The sequence below is a fragment of the Capricornis sumatraensis genome, chromosome 1 (assembly GCF_032405125.1).
Source record: "Capricornis sumatraensis isolate serow.1 chromosome 1, serow.2, whole genome shotgun sequence".
NCBI lineage: Eukaryota > Metazoa > Chordata > Mammalia > Artiodactyla > Bovidae > Capricornis > Capricornis sumatraensis.
Genome location: NC_091069.1, coordinates 1,657,251 through 1,674,458, shown reverse-complemented (window position 1 = coordinate 1,674,458; position 17,208 = coordinate 1,657,251). Strand labels below are relative to the sequence as shown.

Sequence of the window (17,208 nt, the reverse complement as noted above, 5' to 3'; positions counted from 1 at the left end):
TTGAGGTGGCAGGGTCTTGGGGGGAGCCTGGGACCTTGGCTGGCATCGTACCGCAGGGCCTCAGTGCTCGAAGTGAGGCTGGATCGCAGAAGAGGCTGGATCACAGCAGAGTCTGCTCAGGTCACGGGTGCTGGTGTGGAGCGTGTGGGTCAGTCCTGGCCTCTGAAGTCGCCCCTGCCTGCCACTCCCCTGGCTGGCCCCCACGAGGAGTGTGTGTTCTGCATGGGAGGCCTTCTGGTGGCTGAGGGTCTGCAGGAAGACCCCGCCTGTCACAGACGATGCCAGGTTACTCTCCTGGCTCACAGAATAAGATGCAGACAGGTCTTTCCAGCTGGGACTGTCTTTTGGGATTCCGTGAGAGTGAAAGTGGATTTCTGCACTTGGATTCGCAACAACCAGAAGGCAGGTGCAGGATGGCGCGAGGTGGGCGTGGGGTGTCCATGTGGAGGGGACGCAGGAGTCAGGCAGCCCGCTAGCGGCCGTGGTGTGAGGTGGCATCACAGTGATACCTTGGAAACGGAGGGCGGGATGACGGAAGAGCTGAACTAAAACCTGGAGCCTGAGCCGGAGCTGGGGCCTGGGGTGGAGCGTCTCTTCCAGGCAGAGGTGAGATGCTGACGGAGTGAGAACCAGGAATAGGACTTTCCCCATGAACCTTCACCATCCACCTCCTCCACCAGGCCTGGGCCTGAGGCCACCACCTGCAAGATGGCTTCCTTGACTTCCCCGGGCAGAGTTGTCCACTTCGTCACCTGGGCACCTCCTGAGGAATCAATGAGAGCTTGAGACTTGAGGTCAAAGACACGATTTACTCATGTTTGTGTCCATAGGCTCATTATAGACTTGCTAAAAATCCTAGTTGGAAGGGTGAAAGAATGAATAATCAGAAGACTGCCTTCAGAGGGAGAGGCCGGTGAGCCTTTGACAGGGACCCAGGACTGATGGTGACGGTGATGGTGGTGATGGTAACGATGGGGATGGGGGTGACTGTGGGAACTGAGGTGACACTGACAGCAATGATGGTGGTGATGATAACGGTGATGGTGGTGGTGACGGTGTTGGTGATGGTGGTGATGGTTGTGATGGTGGTGATGGTGGTGATGGTTGTGATGGTGATGGTGGTGGTGGTGATGGTGGTGATGGTGGTGATGGTTGTGATGGTGGTGGTGGTGATGGTGGTGGTGGTGATGGTTGTGATGGTGGTGGTGATGATGGTGATGGTGGTGATAATGGTGGTGATGGTTGTGATGGTGGTGATGGTGGTGATGGTTGTGATGGTGGTGATGGTGGTTGTGATGGTTGTGATGGTGGTGATGGTGATGATGGTAATGGTGATGGTGATGGTGGTGGTGGTGGTGATGGTGGTGGTGATGGTGATGGTGATGGTGATGATGGTGATGGTGGTGATAATGGTGGTGATGGTTGTGATGGTGGTGATGGTGGTTGTGATGGTTGTGATGGTGGTGATGGTGATGATGGTAATGGTGATGGTGATGGTGGTGGTGGTGGTGATGGTTGTGATGGTGGTGATGGTGATGATGGTAATGGTGGTGGTGATGGTGGTGATGGTGGTGGTGATGGTGGTGATGGTGGTGATGGTGATGGTGGTGATGGTGGTGGTGATGGTGGTGATGGTGGTGATGGTGATGGTGATGGTGGTGGTGGTGGTGATGGTTGTGATGGTGGTGATGGTGATGATGGTAATGGTGGTGGTGATGGTGGTGATGGTGATGGTGGTGGTGGTGATGGTGATGGTGATGGTGATGGTGGTGATGGTGATGGTGGTGGTGGTGGTGGTGATGGTGGTGGTGGTGATGGTGGTGATGGTGGTGGTGATGGTGGTGATGGTGATGGTGGTGATGGTTGTGGTGGTGATGGTGGTGGTGATGGTGGTGGTGGTGGTGGTGATGGTGGTGGTGGTGATGATGGTAATGGTGGTGGTGATGGTGGTGGTGGTGGTGGTGATGGTGGTGATGGTGGTGGTGATGGTGGTGGTGGTGATGGTTGTGATGGTGATGGTGGTGATGGTGATGGTGGTGATGGTGGTGATGGTGATGGTGGTGATGGTGGTGGTGATGGTGGTGGTGGTGGTGGTGATGGTGGTGGTGGTGATGGTGGTGATGGTGGTGGTGATGGTGGTGGTGATGGTGGTGATGGTGGTGGTGGTGGTGGTGATGGTGGTGATGGTGGTGATGGTGGTGGTGATGGTGGTGGTGGTGGTGGTGGTGGTGGTGATGGTGGTGATTCTGGTGATGGTGGTGATGGTGGTGGTGATGGTGGTGGTGATGGTGGTGGTGGTGGTGGTGGTGGTGGTGATGGTGGTGGTGATGGTGGTGACGGTGGTGGTGGTGGTGGTGGTGGTGGTGATGGTGGTGATGGTGGTGATTCTGGTGATGGTGGTGATGGTGGTGGTGATGGTGGTGATGGTGGTGGTGATGGTGGTGGTGGTGATGGTGGTGGTGGTGATGGTGGTGGTGATGGTGGTGATGGTGATGGTGGTGATGGTGGTGGTGATGGTGGTGATGGTGATGGTGGTGATGGTTGTGGTGGTGATGGTGGTGGTGATGGTGGTGATGGTGGTGATGGTGGTGGTGATGGTGGTGATGGTGATGGTGGTGATGGTGGTGATGGTGATGGTGGTGATGGTGGTGGTGATGGTGGTGATGGTGGTGGTGATGGTGGTGATGGTGGTGATGGTTGTGATGGTGGTGATGGTGATGGTGATGGTGGTGAAGGTGGTGATGGTTGTGGTGGTGATGGTGGTGGTGATGGTGGTGATGGTGGTGATGGTGGTGGTGATGGTGGTGATGGTGATGGTGGTGATGGTGGTGATGGTGATGGTGGTGATGGTGGTGGTGATGGTGGTGATGGTGGTGGTGGTGGTGATGGTGGTGATGGTGGTGATGGTTGTGGTGGTGATAGTGGTGATGGTGATGGTGATGGTGGTGATGGTGGTGGTGATGGTGATGGTGGTGGTGGTGAAGGTGGTGATGATGGTGATGGTTGTGGTGGTGATAGTGGTGATGGTGATGGTGATGGTGGTGATGGTGGTGGTGATGGTGATGGTGGTGATGGTTGTGATGGTGGTGATGGTGATGGTGGTGATGATGGTGATGGTGGTGGTGATGGTGGTGGTGATGGTGGTGATGGTGGTGATGGTGGTGATGGTGATGGTGGTGAAGGTGGTGATGATGGTGGTGGTGATGATGGTGGTGATGGTGGTGATGGTGATGATGGTGATGATGGTGATGGTGATGGTGGTGATGGTGATGGTGGTGATTCTGGTGATGTGGTGATGGTTTTGACTGTGGTGGTGATGTAGCAGCGGTGGCCGTAATGGAGGTGGTGGCAGCCACACTTTGTCTGGGCCTCATCAGGGGCCAGTCCTGCTGGGCCTCCTGCATGCTCCATCGCTCTTAGTCACCAGGACACTGATGTGAGGTGGACCTTATTACCCGCTTTGCAGATGCACCTGTGGCGGCCTGCGGAGACTCAGTGACGTACTTAAGGGCACCCAGCTGGTGAGGAGGGGACTCCTGCACTCAGGCCACCTGTGGTCACTGCCTCACCCTCCGTGCCTGGTGCCCAGGCTTGTGCTTCTTTCCTGTGGAGCTTGTCATGACACATGTGTCCCCCCCGTGTGGTCAGCCCAGCGCCCACAGGCTTGCTGCCTGAGGGTCCAGAGAAGGGAAGGACGGGCCAGGTTTCCTCATGTGCCAGCCAGGCTGGGCTGCTCACCTAGTGTAGCTGGCGGGGAGAGGACGTGAGCACCTGCCTTTACGGAGCCCGGTGGGCCTGTGAGCCAGCCTGGCCCCCGCCTTGGTCCTGCTGTCCTGCCCCCGGCCTGGGGATGAAGTGTCCACCCTCTGAGCTCACAGAGCTGACCCTTAGTCACTGCAGCCAGTTTCAGGGTTCGAGGAGGCTGGGTCTTGAGCGTTCCCTGCCGCCCCTGCCCCCAGCCCCTTTGTGGAGACGCAGGTGAGGCACCCAGACCTGCATCAGCGCAGGTGTGAGGAGACCCAGGGGTGGGGGCACAGGTGAGAAGTGGACTGGAGCCAGGGTGGCCACACGGTGGGGGCAGGGTCATAGGCGCGGACCAGCAGGGGCCCTGGGGCAGCAGCAACCCAACCACCGGAAATGCTTCTTCACCACGCACTCCCCTGAGTGGTGTCCCATTCCCCCTCTCACTCCAAGGATGCTGCGAAAACCGTGGAAAGAATTACTGAGAGGCCCTCTGGCTTGGGGCCCTTCCTTTTCCATTGTGTGGCCCAGGATGAAAACTAACCCAGCAGGTGTGACTTGCTGGGGCTAGGAGAGCTTGAGCAGGAGGAGGGCACTTGGGAGGCCTTTCTTGTGGGAAGTCTCCCAGGACGTCAAGGGGCTGACTCGCCGAAGCCCCCTGCCTGCCCTGTGTCCCCTGGGCCAGTCCCCGGTGTCAGACAAAGCAGGCTCCCCTGAGGAGGAATGCTCTGTGGGGTGGGCAGGGACCCCGTGCACACGCGCATGCCTACCGTACCTCTCTCACTTGGAAGTAGACTCGGACTGGGCTGCCCTCGCTCGGGCCAGACTTGTGGCCGGAACTGCTGGCCGGCGCTTGTCCCTTGCTATCGCTCTGTGGGCAGCTCAGCCCTCCTGCAGCCTCGGACAGGAGGCGTCCGTCCTCTCAAGGGATCGCGTGTCTCCATTTATGTGTGAGAAGCGCTCCGGCTAAAATCAGCTGCAAGAGCCACAGGAGAAGCCAAGCGCATGGCCAGAGCCCCGGCGCCCGTCTCGTTTGGCCGAGGAGGGCTTGTGGTGCCCGGTGGTCCCGGGGGCGGCGCGGCTGTAATTGAAGGAGGGGGTGCAGGGTGAGATGGCAGGGAGGGAGGGAGGGAGCTGAGAACGAGCGGGGACGTGCGGAACGGGGCCTCCCCTGTCTCGGCCAAGATGCTTCCCAACTCCAGCGCCCTCGGGGTTGTAGAGAGCTCTCCAACGGAAACTCTGCAATTTCCTCAGCTCACAGCAGGGGCACAGCTTGGATCAAATCTCATTATTGGAAAAGGCAGAACTGATCCCCTCAGCAAAAACGCCCGGCTCAGCCAAGGACGCTCACATCTGTGTGTGCCGGTGGCCCGGCCTGCCTGCTGCCGGGAGATGGACGGGCCCTGGGCATCGGGGCTGTTCGGGGTGTGGGATGGCCGTGATGGCCTCCAGGCCAGTGCAGAAGCTCGTAGGGCCTCTGCAGAGTTTCACTGACCTGGTGGGGCAGAAACACGGTGCGTGAAAGGAGAAGGCCCTGCATGTCGTCAGCGCGAGGAAGCTGTGACGGCCGCGGCTCCCCTGCCTCCCTGGGCAGGTGACTTGCCCAGCGCGGGGCACGGCATTTCGAGCTAGACAGGGAGGTGAAAGGGCATGGCCTGGCATCGGAGATGTGGATGCTGGTTGTCACCCATGTCCGTGAGGTGGGCGGGGTGGGCACCTGCCCCGTGGAGGGCTGCCTGGAAGGGGCGGCAGTGTTGTTTGCAGGCGCTGGAAACCCATGTTGGCACAGCCGTGGGACTTGCCACTTGGCTGCAAGGAGGCCAGGCTGCTTTGAGTGGGCACCACCGGGCAGTGGCTTAGGAGCCCCTACTAGTGCCTTGGAAGAGTGACCGCCCCCGGGCCTCAGTGGGTGCACCTGTGACATGGAGCTGGAAGAGAAGGAGAGCCAGCTCCCTCAGGGGGAGGCTGTGGGCGCTGGGCTGGGGACGGGAGGGGCAGCAGCTCCTGGTGGGCACTGGGGGGGAATCCACCCCCTCTGGGCCTGGGTGGCGGGTCAGGACGGGGTGGGAGGTCCATGCTGCAGCCTGGGCTGGGCTGTTGCTGACGGAGGAGATGGAGTCGCAGCCCCGTGCCCCCGACGCCCCCCGGAGGTCAGCCACCTGCTCTGGGCTGGGCCGCACTGACCTCATGGGTCCTGAGGTCTGTGGAAACCAGGGGGCCCCGTCAGCGGGTGTAGCGGGCCCATGCCCCTGCGAGTCCCAGGGGAAATGCTGCCGTCGGGGGGCTCACGGGCCGAAGGGGGAGCGGGCGGGCGGGATTCGGTCAGTAGTTCGCCGCGCAGGGCGCGCACCATTGCCCCTGGCTGTGTGGGACGGCTGCGGCGGGGGGAAGAAGGGAGTGCAGGGAGGGGGTAGTGAGTGTAAGTAAGCGAACCTCACCCCCGTCACTGCGGGGACTTCAGGGGGGCAGAGGTGGCCCAGCGGGGACCCCTGGTGAGTGCTCGTGGCATCACGGACGAAGGGGCCAAGGCGCTGCTCAAGGGCCAGATGGCGCCAGAGTCACCGGGCAGGGAGGTCCACGGCACGACCTTCCTGGTTCGACTCCCCCAGCCTCCGTTTCCCCGTCGGTAATCGGGGCTGTGGTGAGGTTCAGGAGAGACGTGTCCAGGGTGGGGGGCTCCTGGCCATGGCCAGGCACAGGTGGACCCCGTCATGGGCCGGCGTTCCCCGGGTTTGGGGCTCTTGGGCTGATCGCCTGCGGAGACCGGGGGACCCGCCCCCACGGACGTCAGATTCCGTCTGTGAAATGGGGCAGATTTACTGCATCGGGGACTTTGACTTTCTCAGAAAACCCTGTAAACTCTCTCAGCTCACATCTCTGGGGGCAGCCCAGTGTTGCAACCTGCTAAAGATCCCTGGCCCCTGCGTGGAGAGGCCGAGAGGGGCAGGGGGACGCTGGAGGCCAGTGGAGGGGGCTGTCCTGCTGACACTCTCAAGGCTCCGAGGGGCTGTGGCCCCTGGCATCCCCCAGCAGAGCTGCTGTGAAGACCCCAAGGGGCGGATGGTAGACGCCCGCCCTCTGAGGGACACGCCCACAGAACAAGCCCGTGTGAAAACCCATCCAAGGACTTGGCAAGGGAAATGAGTTTTCAACACGTACGGGCGTTTGCAGGGGAGGGTGGGTGCTGGAAATGAAGGGGGCTTCACGCTGCGGAGCGGGGCTCGACTGGTCACGTGATCACTGCCGCCACCCGGGGAGGGGGTGGGCAAGGTGGGGACAGGCCTGCCCGAGAGCCAGGTCAGCAGGAGCGTCCCAGGGCCTGGGGTGCACGGAGGCGTCTCTGTCGGGCTGGGCCTCTCTGACGGCTGAGCCCCTGGCCTCCTCACCCCCTGGTGCAGGGCCTGTGAGCCCGGGTGCTGAGCCAGGCGCCTTGGGATACAGAGACACTCTGGCCATATCCGCAGCCCCGGGACCGGGGCTTTCCAGGGAGACAGGAACTGTGCCGAGTGTGCCGGCTGCTCCGTCAAGGAGTGCACCCCCTGCCGAGGGTCACGGCTGCCCCACACAGGCCCTGAGCCTCTTTTTTTCCAGCAGCTTCGTTTGGAGCGTCTGTATCCCTAGGTGATGTTGGTGGGAAAGGACACGCCTTCCAAAGCAGGAGACCTGAGAGCCTCGGGTTCCTTCCCTGGGTGGGAAGATGCCCTGGGGGAGGGCATGGTGGCTCACTCCAGAATTCTTGCCTAGACGGGGAAGCCGGGGGGCTACCGTCCGTAGGGTCACAAAGAGTCAGACACGACTGAAACGACATAGCGCAAGGATGTCAAGCTGCCAGTCGCAGGGAGAAAATATTTTCTTTGAATTGGATGAGATTTGAAATAGAAGTCATATTGTTTAATAGAAACGTGTGGCTTTGACTCACTGCTTTGACTTACGGTTCTCGTCTGCTGGAGCGTTTAAAGTGAGGGCTGGGACCCTCTGACACCCAAACAGGGAGAGGGCGGGGGAGAGGAGGGCTGAAGGAGGGTGGGTTTGCAGAGGGCAGGCTCTGGCCTGGGTGCTGGGCCACGGGCGGGTGGGGCCCCTCGCGGCTCTGCCTCCACATGCTTCCTTGCTGTCATGGGCCCGGGGCTGGGACAGCAGCAGGCAGCTCACCCCGCGTGCCCGCCCTCCACAGTGGGCAGTGGTGGGAAAGCAGAGTGGGTGTGGGCCGAGCCCTGGGGTGCTGCAGCCCGGCGGTGATCAGTGACGGTGACCGGGAGAGGCCCTCTGTGCACACTGGCAGACAGAGCTGGACATCGGGGCGGGGGCTGCAGCTGGCACCTGATGAGGCGTGTGATGAGTGGACGATGAGTGGCATGGGTGGGTGGGTGGATGGATAGATGAGTGGATGGGTGGGTTGATGGGTGGTTGGGTGGGTGGGTGGATGGGTGTTTGGGTGGGTCGGTGGGTGGGTATATGGGTGGGTTGATGGGTGGGTTGATGGGTGGGTGGGCTGATGGGTGGTTGGGTGGATTGATGTGTGGATGGGTGGGTGTTTGGGTGGATGGATGGGTAGATGAGTGGATGGGTGGGTTGATGGGTGGTTGGATGGGTGGGTGGATGGGTGTTTGGGTGGGTCAGTGGGTGGGTATATGGGTGGGTTGATGGGTGGGGGGGTGGGGGAATGGGGGGGTGGGTTGGTGGATGGATGTTTGGGTGGGTGGGTGGGTGGCTTGGGTGAGGCAGCTCCCCGACAGGAGGTCTGGCCCTTAAGACCAGCTCTCAGGTGCCAGGCAGTTCTCCTGGGTGCCCAGCGGGCCCCCTCTGTGCCACTTGCTCACGGCTTCTCTCCTCTCCCAGGGTGACATCCAGCAGCTGCTCCTTGTCTCGGACCACCGGGCGGCTTACGATTACTGTGAGCATTACAGCCCAGACTGCGACACGGCCGTCCCCGACAAACCCCAGTCTCAGGACCCCAACCCAGACGAATACGTGAGTCCTGGTGGGGCTGTGGCCAGACCTTGGGGGGGCGGGGATGGAGGGACCCCCGTTTCAAGTAAACCCACTGGGCGAGACAACAGTCAGTCCTGGGGACAAGGTGGATCCCTGACTCGCTTTACGAAGCGCTCTGTGCTCCAAAGCCACTGAGTCACGGAGCACGTTGGTCAAGAGCGTTTCACACAAGTTTCTGGGTCCGGAGAGCCAGAGCCGGGCTCAGCACCGGGGCGGGCGCTGAGCAAGCGGGGACGCTGCAGGTGCCCTCGGGGACCGTCTGGAGCTTACGGGACAGGAGGGGCTCACCGCTGTCCCTGCACAGCGACGGGTGCTCTGACTCCCAGAGCAGCAGGGACTGCGAGGGCCAGCCTGTCCCGGGAGCTCCTGGGTCGTGTCTGATGCCGCCATCTGCCCACCAGGACTGGGTGTCCGGGGCCAGCCCGCCCGTCCACCCGCTCCCACAGTTCAGCAGCACCCCAGCTGACTTGATTGTCAGTTCTTGGCACCATTTTCGAATCCTCTCTCCTCCCTGCTCAGGTTTGACTCCTGTTTCCTTTAAGTAAAATTCGGGTCTGCTGTTCACTTCTCCACTGAACGCCCCTTCTTTCACGAGCAGTCAGGAGACAAGGGGGCGCTCCGTGAAGCTCTGGGGTCTTGGCTTAGACGTGTCTTGGATTCAGTCATGAAGCCATGTCTGATTCTTTTCCATCCTCTGGACGAGAGCCCACCAGGTTTCTCTGACCCTGAGGTTTTCCCAGGCGAGAGCACTGGAGCGGGTTGCCGTTTCCTCCTCAGGAGGTCTCCGCACATCCCGAGAAGGGGGTGGACAGTGCTCCCCTCTGGGTCCCTGCAGCCAAGGCCTCTCAGCCACCCCCAGGCTCCCGCCCATACAGAGGGCAGTACCCTCTGTGTTGTCCTCCAGGAAGTCCCTCCCATGTGGTCTGGGCCTTCCGTGGAGGTCAGGGGGCCTCGGGCGGCAGCGGCATTGCCAGCAGAGCCCATGGTCCGGCTGGCAGTCCCGGCCCTCGGGCACTCAGGGTCAGACCATCTGGACCTTTCAGAGGGCATGGGGGCCTGTTTCCTCCCCAGGACTCCCCGAGGGGCTGACTCTGCTCCCCGGGAGCTGGGGGACGCGTCTGTCAGGCCCACAGGGTTGGCGCCTAGGGCAGGGCACAGCTTGTGGGGTCCGCTCTTACTGTCTGAGCCCACAGGGGAGACACGGTGGGGCAGGGGGCTCCAGCCCTCCTCATGCGACCCCGTTTGCTCTCAGTACCCAGATGGAGACAATGAAGGAGACACCTATTACTACGAGTACCCCTACTACGAGGACACAGACGACACGGGCAAGGACCCCGTCCCCACCAAGACACCCGTGGAAGCTGCTCGGGAGACCACGGAGGTGCCCGAGGTCCGGTCCCCGGGGCCGTGGTGTGGGGTGTCCCCAGGGGCTGTGGTGCTGGGTGGAGGGTGTCCCCAGGGCCATGGTGCGGGGGTGGGGCATGGTCCCCAGGGCCGTGGTGCGGGGTGGAGGGTGTCCCCAGGGGCCGTGGTGTGGGGTGGGGGCATGGTCCCCGGGGGCTGTGGTGCTGGGTGGAAGGGGTGGCCGAGGTCTGATCCCCGGGGCTGTGGTGCGGGGTGGAGGGTGTCCCCGGGGGCCGTGGGGCAGGGTGGGGGAGTGGTCCCTGGGGGCCCTGGTGTGAGGTGGGGAGTGGTCCCCGGGGGCCGTGGTGCGGGATGGACGGTGGTCCCTGGGGGCCTTGGTGCGGGGTGGAGGGCGTGGCCAAGGTCTGGCCCCTGGGTCGAGGGAAGGGGATAAGGAGGCCTTGGCGAGAATGGGGGGCCGTGTGGTGATGTGTGGAGACCAGGTGTGGTGTGGGTAGGAGCTTGGCAGGAAAATGAGGGACCAGGGACCATATACGCTTTGCCCACGGGGAGTGTGGGCAGAGGGCTTCCCACGGTGTGGGGAGGTGGGGGGGCGTGGCTATGATGGAGCACGGCCCCCTCCCCACGGAGAGCCCGGGACACTGGCCTGTGTGGCTCTCAGAGCCTGGAAGCTCCTCTCCCTCCTGTTTTTGGCTGCTGCATGACTTGCGGGACCCTAGTTCCCCCACCAGGGGTGGAACCCAGGCCCTCGGCAGTAGGAGCGTGGAGGCTTAACCACTGGACCGCCAGGGAATTCCCTGTTATCTTGCTCTTTAAGAAGTCGTGAGCGTTCTCCCTGTCCGGGAGTGTGATCGCAGGTTTAGTCATGCACAGCACGGCCCGGGGCTGGGCTGCCTCCCCTGGACCGAGGGGCCCCTGCGCCCCAGTCCACAGGGTCCAGCTGGCCGATGGGTCTGCTTCCCTTTCCAGCCTCGAGGAAACCCCAGACCTGGTCCCACCGCTCTGGCCGCCCCCCCTAACCCTGCGTGTCTGTGCCCGGCTCTCAGGAGCTGACCCAGCCCCCGACGGAAGCCCCTTCGGCGCCCAGCACCACGGAGGGCCCCGGGAAGGAGGAGGACCCCGGCATCGGCGACTATGACTACGTGCCCAGTGAGGACTACTACACGCCACCCCCTTACGAGGACTTCGGCTACGGCGAAGGCATCGAGAACCCGGATGAGAACCCCGACCAGCCCCCGGACCAGGGCGCCCGGGCCGAGGTTCCCACCAGCACCGTCCTCACCTCCAACGGCTCCAACGTAATTGCTTCCCTGCGAGCGGGCTGGGCCCAGGGGCGGGGGCTGGACCCCTGGGCTCCTCCTCTGCTCCTCACTGCGCAGCCCCCGGGAGGCGGCCCTGTCCCCCTCCCCACCATACCTGGCGCTCGGCAGGCAGGCGTGTTAGACGCTCCCGGGGCCCCACGAGTTTAGAATCACCGACTGGCTGGGTGGATCTCAGCGCTGTCAACGTCTGATCGGCAGAATGGGTAGGACGAACCCCGGCCTCCAGGGTTCAGGCGGCCATGGATGAGGTCACGCGTGTTGGCAGCTGTGCTCTTGTCCGTGGCCTGGGAGGGGGACAGGCCCTTGAGCTAGGGGTCAGGCAAGCACATGAGACACGACCCTACTTGAAATCTCCACCGGTGACTGACCTTGGACGGTGATGTCCTTGCCTCGAAAGAAGCCAGTGGTCTCACTCACAGCCTGGTGCCCGTGAGGCGCCCCCCCCAGGGTCGTTGCCAAGTTTCCAGGTTGAAGAGGGGTTTGGCACGGCCAGGGCACGTAGCGGATGCTTGGAAATAGCCACTGTGTGATGCTAAGTTCTGGATGGCCAGAGGGCACACACACGGGGCTGTGGCAGGCTCAGACCCCTCTGCCAGCAGGCAAGTGATTACGGACATGTTACCCCAAGGCCCTGGGCCTGAGGCGGAGCCCCTGGTGGCCGGGGCTCCCCAAGTGCACAGGACAGTCTGGTGTGGTATGGCTGTCCCTGTGCAGCTCTGGTTTGCCACGGGGTCGTACGGGTTTGGGGCGAGTTTCCCCCCATGAGAGGGAGACAGTGCCTCCCAGCAAGTGAGCCCCCAGGCTCCCCGTGTCCTGTGACCGGGGAGGCCGCGGTCCTTCGTCCCTCCTGGCCGGGGGCCTGTGTCTCCTGCCCATTACCTGGTGTCCTTCCAGTGACCCCCTCTGCCCTCCCCCCAGCCGGCCCCGCCTCCGGAGGAGGGGATGGACGACCTGGAGGGAGAGTTCACGGAAGAAACCATCAAGAGCCTGGACGAGAGCTACTATGACCCGTACTACGACCCCACCATCTCCCCATCGGAGATCGGGCCAGGCATGCCCGCCAACCAGGACACCATCTATGAAGGGGTGAGCGGCCGCGGAGGGCGCCTCCCTGGGCCTCGGGTGGGGACCCCCTGCCTCGTCAGCCGTCGGATCTGGTGTAACCTGAGCCTTTTTCCTCCTCCTCCTCCCCTCTCTCTGCGTCCCATGAACCCCAGATCGGAGGGCCTCGGGGCGAGAAAGGTCAGAAAGGAGAACCCGCCATCATCGAACCGGTAAGACACTTTCTTCTTCTCTCTCTACAACCGGCATGGTCGGGTCAGGGGTCGCATCTTGGGGGCTTGTGGTGGGTTAGGTAGGATGGGGACCCTACTCTGCTCCCAGGGGACCCCTGAACCTCTGTGCCCCCGGGCCACTGTGAGGAGCCACGTGACCTCACGGATGCCGCATGCTGCTTTGAAAAATCCCTAGGCAGGAGAAGGTTCTGGACCTCGATCGGAGGGGGGTGTCTGCTGAGATTCAAATGGGTCAGGACCCTTGGTGCCGCATACCCAAGATCCAGGCACATCACCCTGCCTGCAGGCCAGCTCGAGGAGGAGACTCGGCTCTGGGAGGGAGGGAGCCCCCTGACCCAGGAGGCCAGCTCAAGAAGGAGACTTGGGTCTGGGAGGGAGGGAGCCCCCCACGCGGGAGGGAGCCCCCTGACCCAGGAGGGCAGCTCGAGGAGACTCGGCTCTGGGAGGGAGGGAGCCCCCTGACCCGGGAGGCCAGCTCGAGAAGGAGACTCGGCTCTGGGAGGGAGGGAGCTCCCTGACCCGGGAGGCCAGCTCGAGAAGGAGACTCGGCTCTGGAGGGAGGGAGCCCCCTGACCTGGGAGGCCAGCTCGAGAAGGAGACTCGGCTCTGGGAGGGAGGGAGCCCCCCACGCGGGAGGGAGCCCCCTGACCTGGGAGGGCAGCTCGAGGAGACTTGGCTCTGGGAGGAAGGGAGCCCCCTGACCTGGGAGGCCAGCTCGAGAAGGAGACTCAGCTCTGGGAGGGAGGGAGCCCCCCACGCGGGAGGGAGCCCCCTGACCCGGGAGGGCAGCTTGAGGAGACTTGGCTCTGGGAGGAAGGGAGCCCCCTGACCCGGGAGGCCAGCTCGAGAAGGAGACTTGGCTCTGGGAGGGAGGGAGCCCCCCACGCGGGAGGGAGCCCCCTGACCTGGGAGGGCAGCTCGAGAAGACTTGGCTCTGGGAGGGAGGGAGCCCCCTGACCCGGGAGGCCAGTTCAAGAGGGAGACTCGGCTCTGGGAGGGAGGGAGCCCCCCATGCGGGAGGGCAGAGGGGGTTAGCAGGTCGAGTGGGGACCTGGAGCCGCCGGTCCAGGGCGGGGAGGACCCGTTCTCCCTCTAGCTGGTGAAACAGGCGAGCTTGGTTTTCAGCCCCCGCTAGGGGATTTAATAAAACAGCTCCACGCCCAAACTCCCATTGAATAAAACTGCCCTGTGCCCGGCAGTGGGGCCGGGGGCAAGTTGAGCAAAATGACTGTTGATAACGCCTTAACCTTGGGAAGAAGTTCCACGTGCCCCTCGTGGGTTTGTGGGTGTTCGCAGGGTCCCACGTCCTCTGCCCTCAGGGAGCCATGCCTGGCTGGGAGCACCGGGGCCCACCCCGTAGCCTGAGGCCCTGGCCCTGACCCAGGGCGGGCAAGGAGCCAGGCGATGGGCAGGAGGGGCGCCCTGCAGCCGCATGTTGGGGGCCAGCAGGCTGCTCTGGACGCGGGAGCGGGGAGGACTTGGCTGCCAGGGTCCAGTCCTGACACGCCCTCCAAAAGCGGGAGGGTCACCGTTCTGGGGCCCAGGGCTCGGGCCTCCTCTGCCGCCAGCACCCAGGCCCTGGCGGCTGACCCCAGGGCATGACTCCAGTGGAGGCTCCACGGCTCCCGATCCCGGGGCCCCCGGCATGGGAACTGAGGCGGCCCCGTCCTTCCACGGAACTGGGAAGGTTCTTTTGGAGTGTCGTCCCCCTTAGAGGCACCGGGAGCCCGTGGCCGGGGTGTCAGGACGAGGGGCTGGGTGACGGCCGTGCTCTGTGCTTCCCCCACCCCTGGCCTGTCCCAGCTCCCGCAGGGCTGCAGCCACTGGGCACACACAGCCTGTTCTCAGGTCAGGACACCCCCGTTCCGGTACTCCCCGAGGGTGAGGGATGGGGGTGCAGGGGAAGGGGGCAGGGTGCCAGGGTAGGGGCCCAAGGCCAGGGAGCCCTTACTTGGTGACGTGAAGCATCCTGACACCAGGACATCCGACTCTGGGAGAGCCTGCCCGGCATCTCAGTCCAGAGGAGCGTCCTGTTGGCCCGTTCCCCCGGCCTGGGCTGCCCCTGTTCGAGGGCCGTAGCGTCCAGGTCTGGATGGAAGCTGGTGAGGGGGGCGCGGGCTGTCCAGCTGCCAGGCTCCACTGCAGAGGGTGGGCGGAGACGCAGGCTGAGAACAGAGAACCAGTCCAGCACAGCGCGTCTGCAGGACGTCTGGTCCAGCCTGGCCCGGGGGCCGTCTGGCTGCGCTCTGGCCCCATCATTCCCTCTAGCCCAGCCCCTAGCCTGTTCAGAGTCCCCGTGGGGCGAGGCCAGTCCCTCTGGGGACACCATGTAAGCAGTTGGAACATCTCACCTGGAACATTGCCGGCTGTCCTCAAGTCTTAGCTCCCCATAAACAGAGGGCTGAGCCCGGGGAGACGGAGCACGTGGTCTTAACACATCCCAGCCCGTGGCGGTCGGGGGGCTGCTTGCTGTCTCCCACCTGCCCCAGCGACCTCCCTCCGGGGCATGTGACTCGCTGTCCACGGAGCTCTTGGAACCAGCTCCTCTCTCCATCCATCTGTCTCAGGGACATTTCCCGCCAGAGCTGTTTCCCACTGAGAACCGGTACCCACTGTCATGGGTCAGCATTGCCAGGGGCTCCTTGAAAGGACAGGACTCCCCCAGGGTTGGGGGGACTCAGGTCAACGACACCTGGTGCTCCAGGCTGCGCTGGGGCCTCAGGGACCCGGCGTCTCCCCGTCCAGTGGCCTGAGTCACCTGGTGAAGGCCCGTCGCAGGCACGTCCAGCCTCTTCCGTGGTTTAAGGAAGGTCTTCTGGGCCCTGGTGCTTAGCAGATGGACAGCCCGCCCTGAAGAGTTGTGTGGGGCTCGGCTAAGGCCGAGACCCCTGCCCTGGCGGGTGTGGACCCCGGCCTCTGCAGGAAGAACCCCCTCTTTGTGTCTTGGGAGCGCTCCTCGGTGGGGTGGTGGCCGCGGGTCCCTTCCCCGCTCCTGGGAAAGTGCAGGCCCCCAGCTCTCCCCAGGCCCGCCACCCTCCCGTGAGGCCCCCCCGCCGGGCCGGCTCCCTGAGAACAGAGGCGGTGTGTCCCTGGCGCGGCAGCCAGGGCTGTCGCCCTCAGTCGCGGCTCGGCTCTGAGCCCGCTCCGCCGCCGTGGTCAGAGGCGCCAGGGAGGCCGAGAGCGAGGAGGCGGCTGGAGGAGCTCCGTGTGCGCGCCTCGTGGGCACACGGCTCTGAGCGCACACCGGGCGACACCCGCTGCATCCTCCCGATGTCCGGGCGCCCCAGTGGGGAGGACGAGGCTTGGTCTGCAGGGGCCTGGTGTCCGACAGCGAGGCCCGGGGCAGCGGCCGCGTGGACGTGGGCTCGGCCGGGGGCGGGGCTGGAGGAGGGAGGGGGCGGGGCCCAGCGCGGCCTGGCTGAGGGGCCTCGGCCTGCGGCCCCTCCTCCTCTTGTCCCCCTGAACTCCTGGGCTGCCGTCTCCGCCCTCACTGCGCCCTCGGCCTGGGGTCACTGCCTCCTGGGCTGCCATCGCGGAGGCCTGCCTGGGCGCTGCCCCCGGGGACAGGAGGCCAGCAGCCGGGCTGGGGGCTGGCCCCCCTCTGTCCTCTGGCTGGAGGAGCTCAGAGCTCGGTCACCGCGGCCCCCGCCACGGCCCCACGGCGGAGGCTGCTGCTCCAGACCCGTGCCCGGGCAGGGGCTGTGGACCCGGAGGCCTGGGCCGCGCTCCTGCGGGCCGGCCAGCCTGGAAGCCGTCCTCGGGGCTGGGGCTGGGGGGCCGGGCCCGCGTTTCGGGACTAGGAGGCCGTCCTGGGGCTCAGACGCTCTCCCTGTCTCTTCCAGGGCATGCTCCTGGAGGGGCCGCCCGGCCCCGAAGGCCCCGCGGTGAGTGTCCTGTTTTATTTCCCGTGACTTGTGGGGGGTCCTCGAGGGTGCAGGGAGGCCCCTTAACGCTCCTGGATGGAAATCAGGGCTGGACGCCCTGGGGTGGGCGCTCGCCCGGCTCCCTACGCCCACCCCCGCCCTCTCCTGGCAGGCGGCACCGCCCTGTGGCTGCGTCTTTAACTGCCTGATTTCGTGTTTAATTCTAGGGTCTCCCAGGACCTCCAGGAACGATGGGTCCCACAGGCCAAGTGGGTGACCCTGGAGAAAGGGTAAGCACAGCCCCTGGGATCCCGGGCCCTGTGGCCTCGTCCAGGCGGCACCCCCCGTGTGGGGGCCGGCCTTGTCCTCACAGGCGCAGGTGACCACAATGCACCGACGTCCTTCCCCAAACTGCCCCAACCCGGTCACATCTCACGCCACCCCTTACTGCGCCCGCTGTCTTCTGACGTTTAGGGGTGGACCGTTGCCTGGCCCTGAGCTGGGGACAGCGACACCGGCAAGGAGCTGGGCTGTGAGCCCCTGGGGGCTCCGGGGGAGGGCGGTGCACGGTGCTGGCCCCGCGGCCGGGAGTTAATGGGGCTCACTCGGGTGCCGGGGGCTCCCGGGCCC

The 17,208-nt window shown here is 64.1% G+C and overlaps 1 protein-coding gene across 2 annotated transcripts in view; it reads left to right on the top strand.

Moving 5' to 3' along the window:
• The window catches only part of COL5A1 (collagen type V alpha 1 chain), a 144,272-nt gene that overhangs the window by 49,496 nt on the left and 77,568 nt on the right, over window positions 1-17,208 (top strand). For both annotated transcript variants that reach the window (XM_068981840.1, XM_068981831.1), the window contains exons 5-11: window positions 8,581-8,712; window positions 9,986-10,123; window positions 11,145-11,396; window positions 12,339-12,506; window positions 12,638-12,694; window positions 16,558-16,599; window positions 16,806-16,868. In XM_068981840.1, coding sequence (XP_068837941.1) covers window positions 8,581-8,712; window positions 9,986-10,123; window positions 11,145-11,396; window positions 12,339-12,506; window positions 12,638-12,694; window positions 16,558-16,599; window positions 16,806-16,868 — 852 coding nt within the window. The remainder of the gene's footprint in view (window positions 1-8,580; window positions 8,713-9,985; window positions 10,124-11,144; window positions 11,397-12,338; window positions 12,507-12,637; window positions 12,695-16,557; window positions 16,600-16,805; window positions 16,869-17,208) is intronic.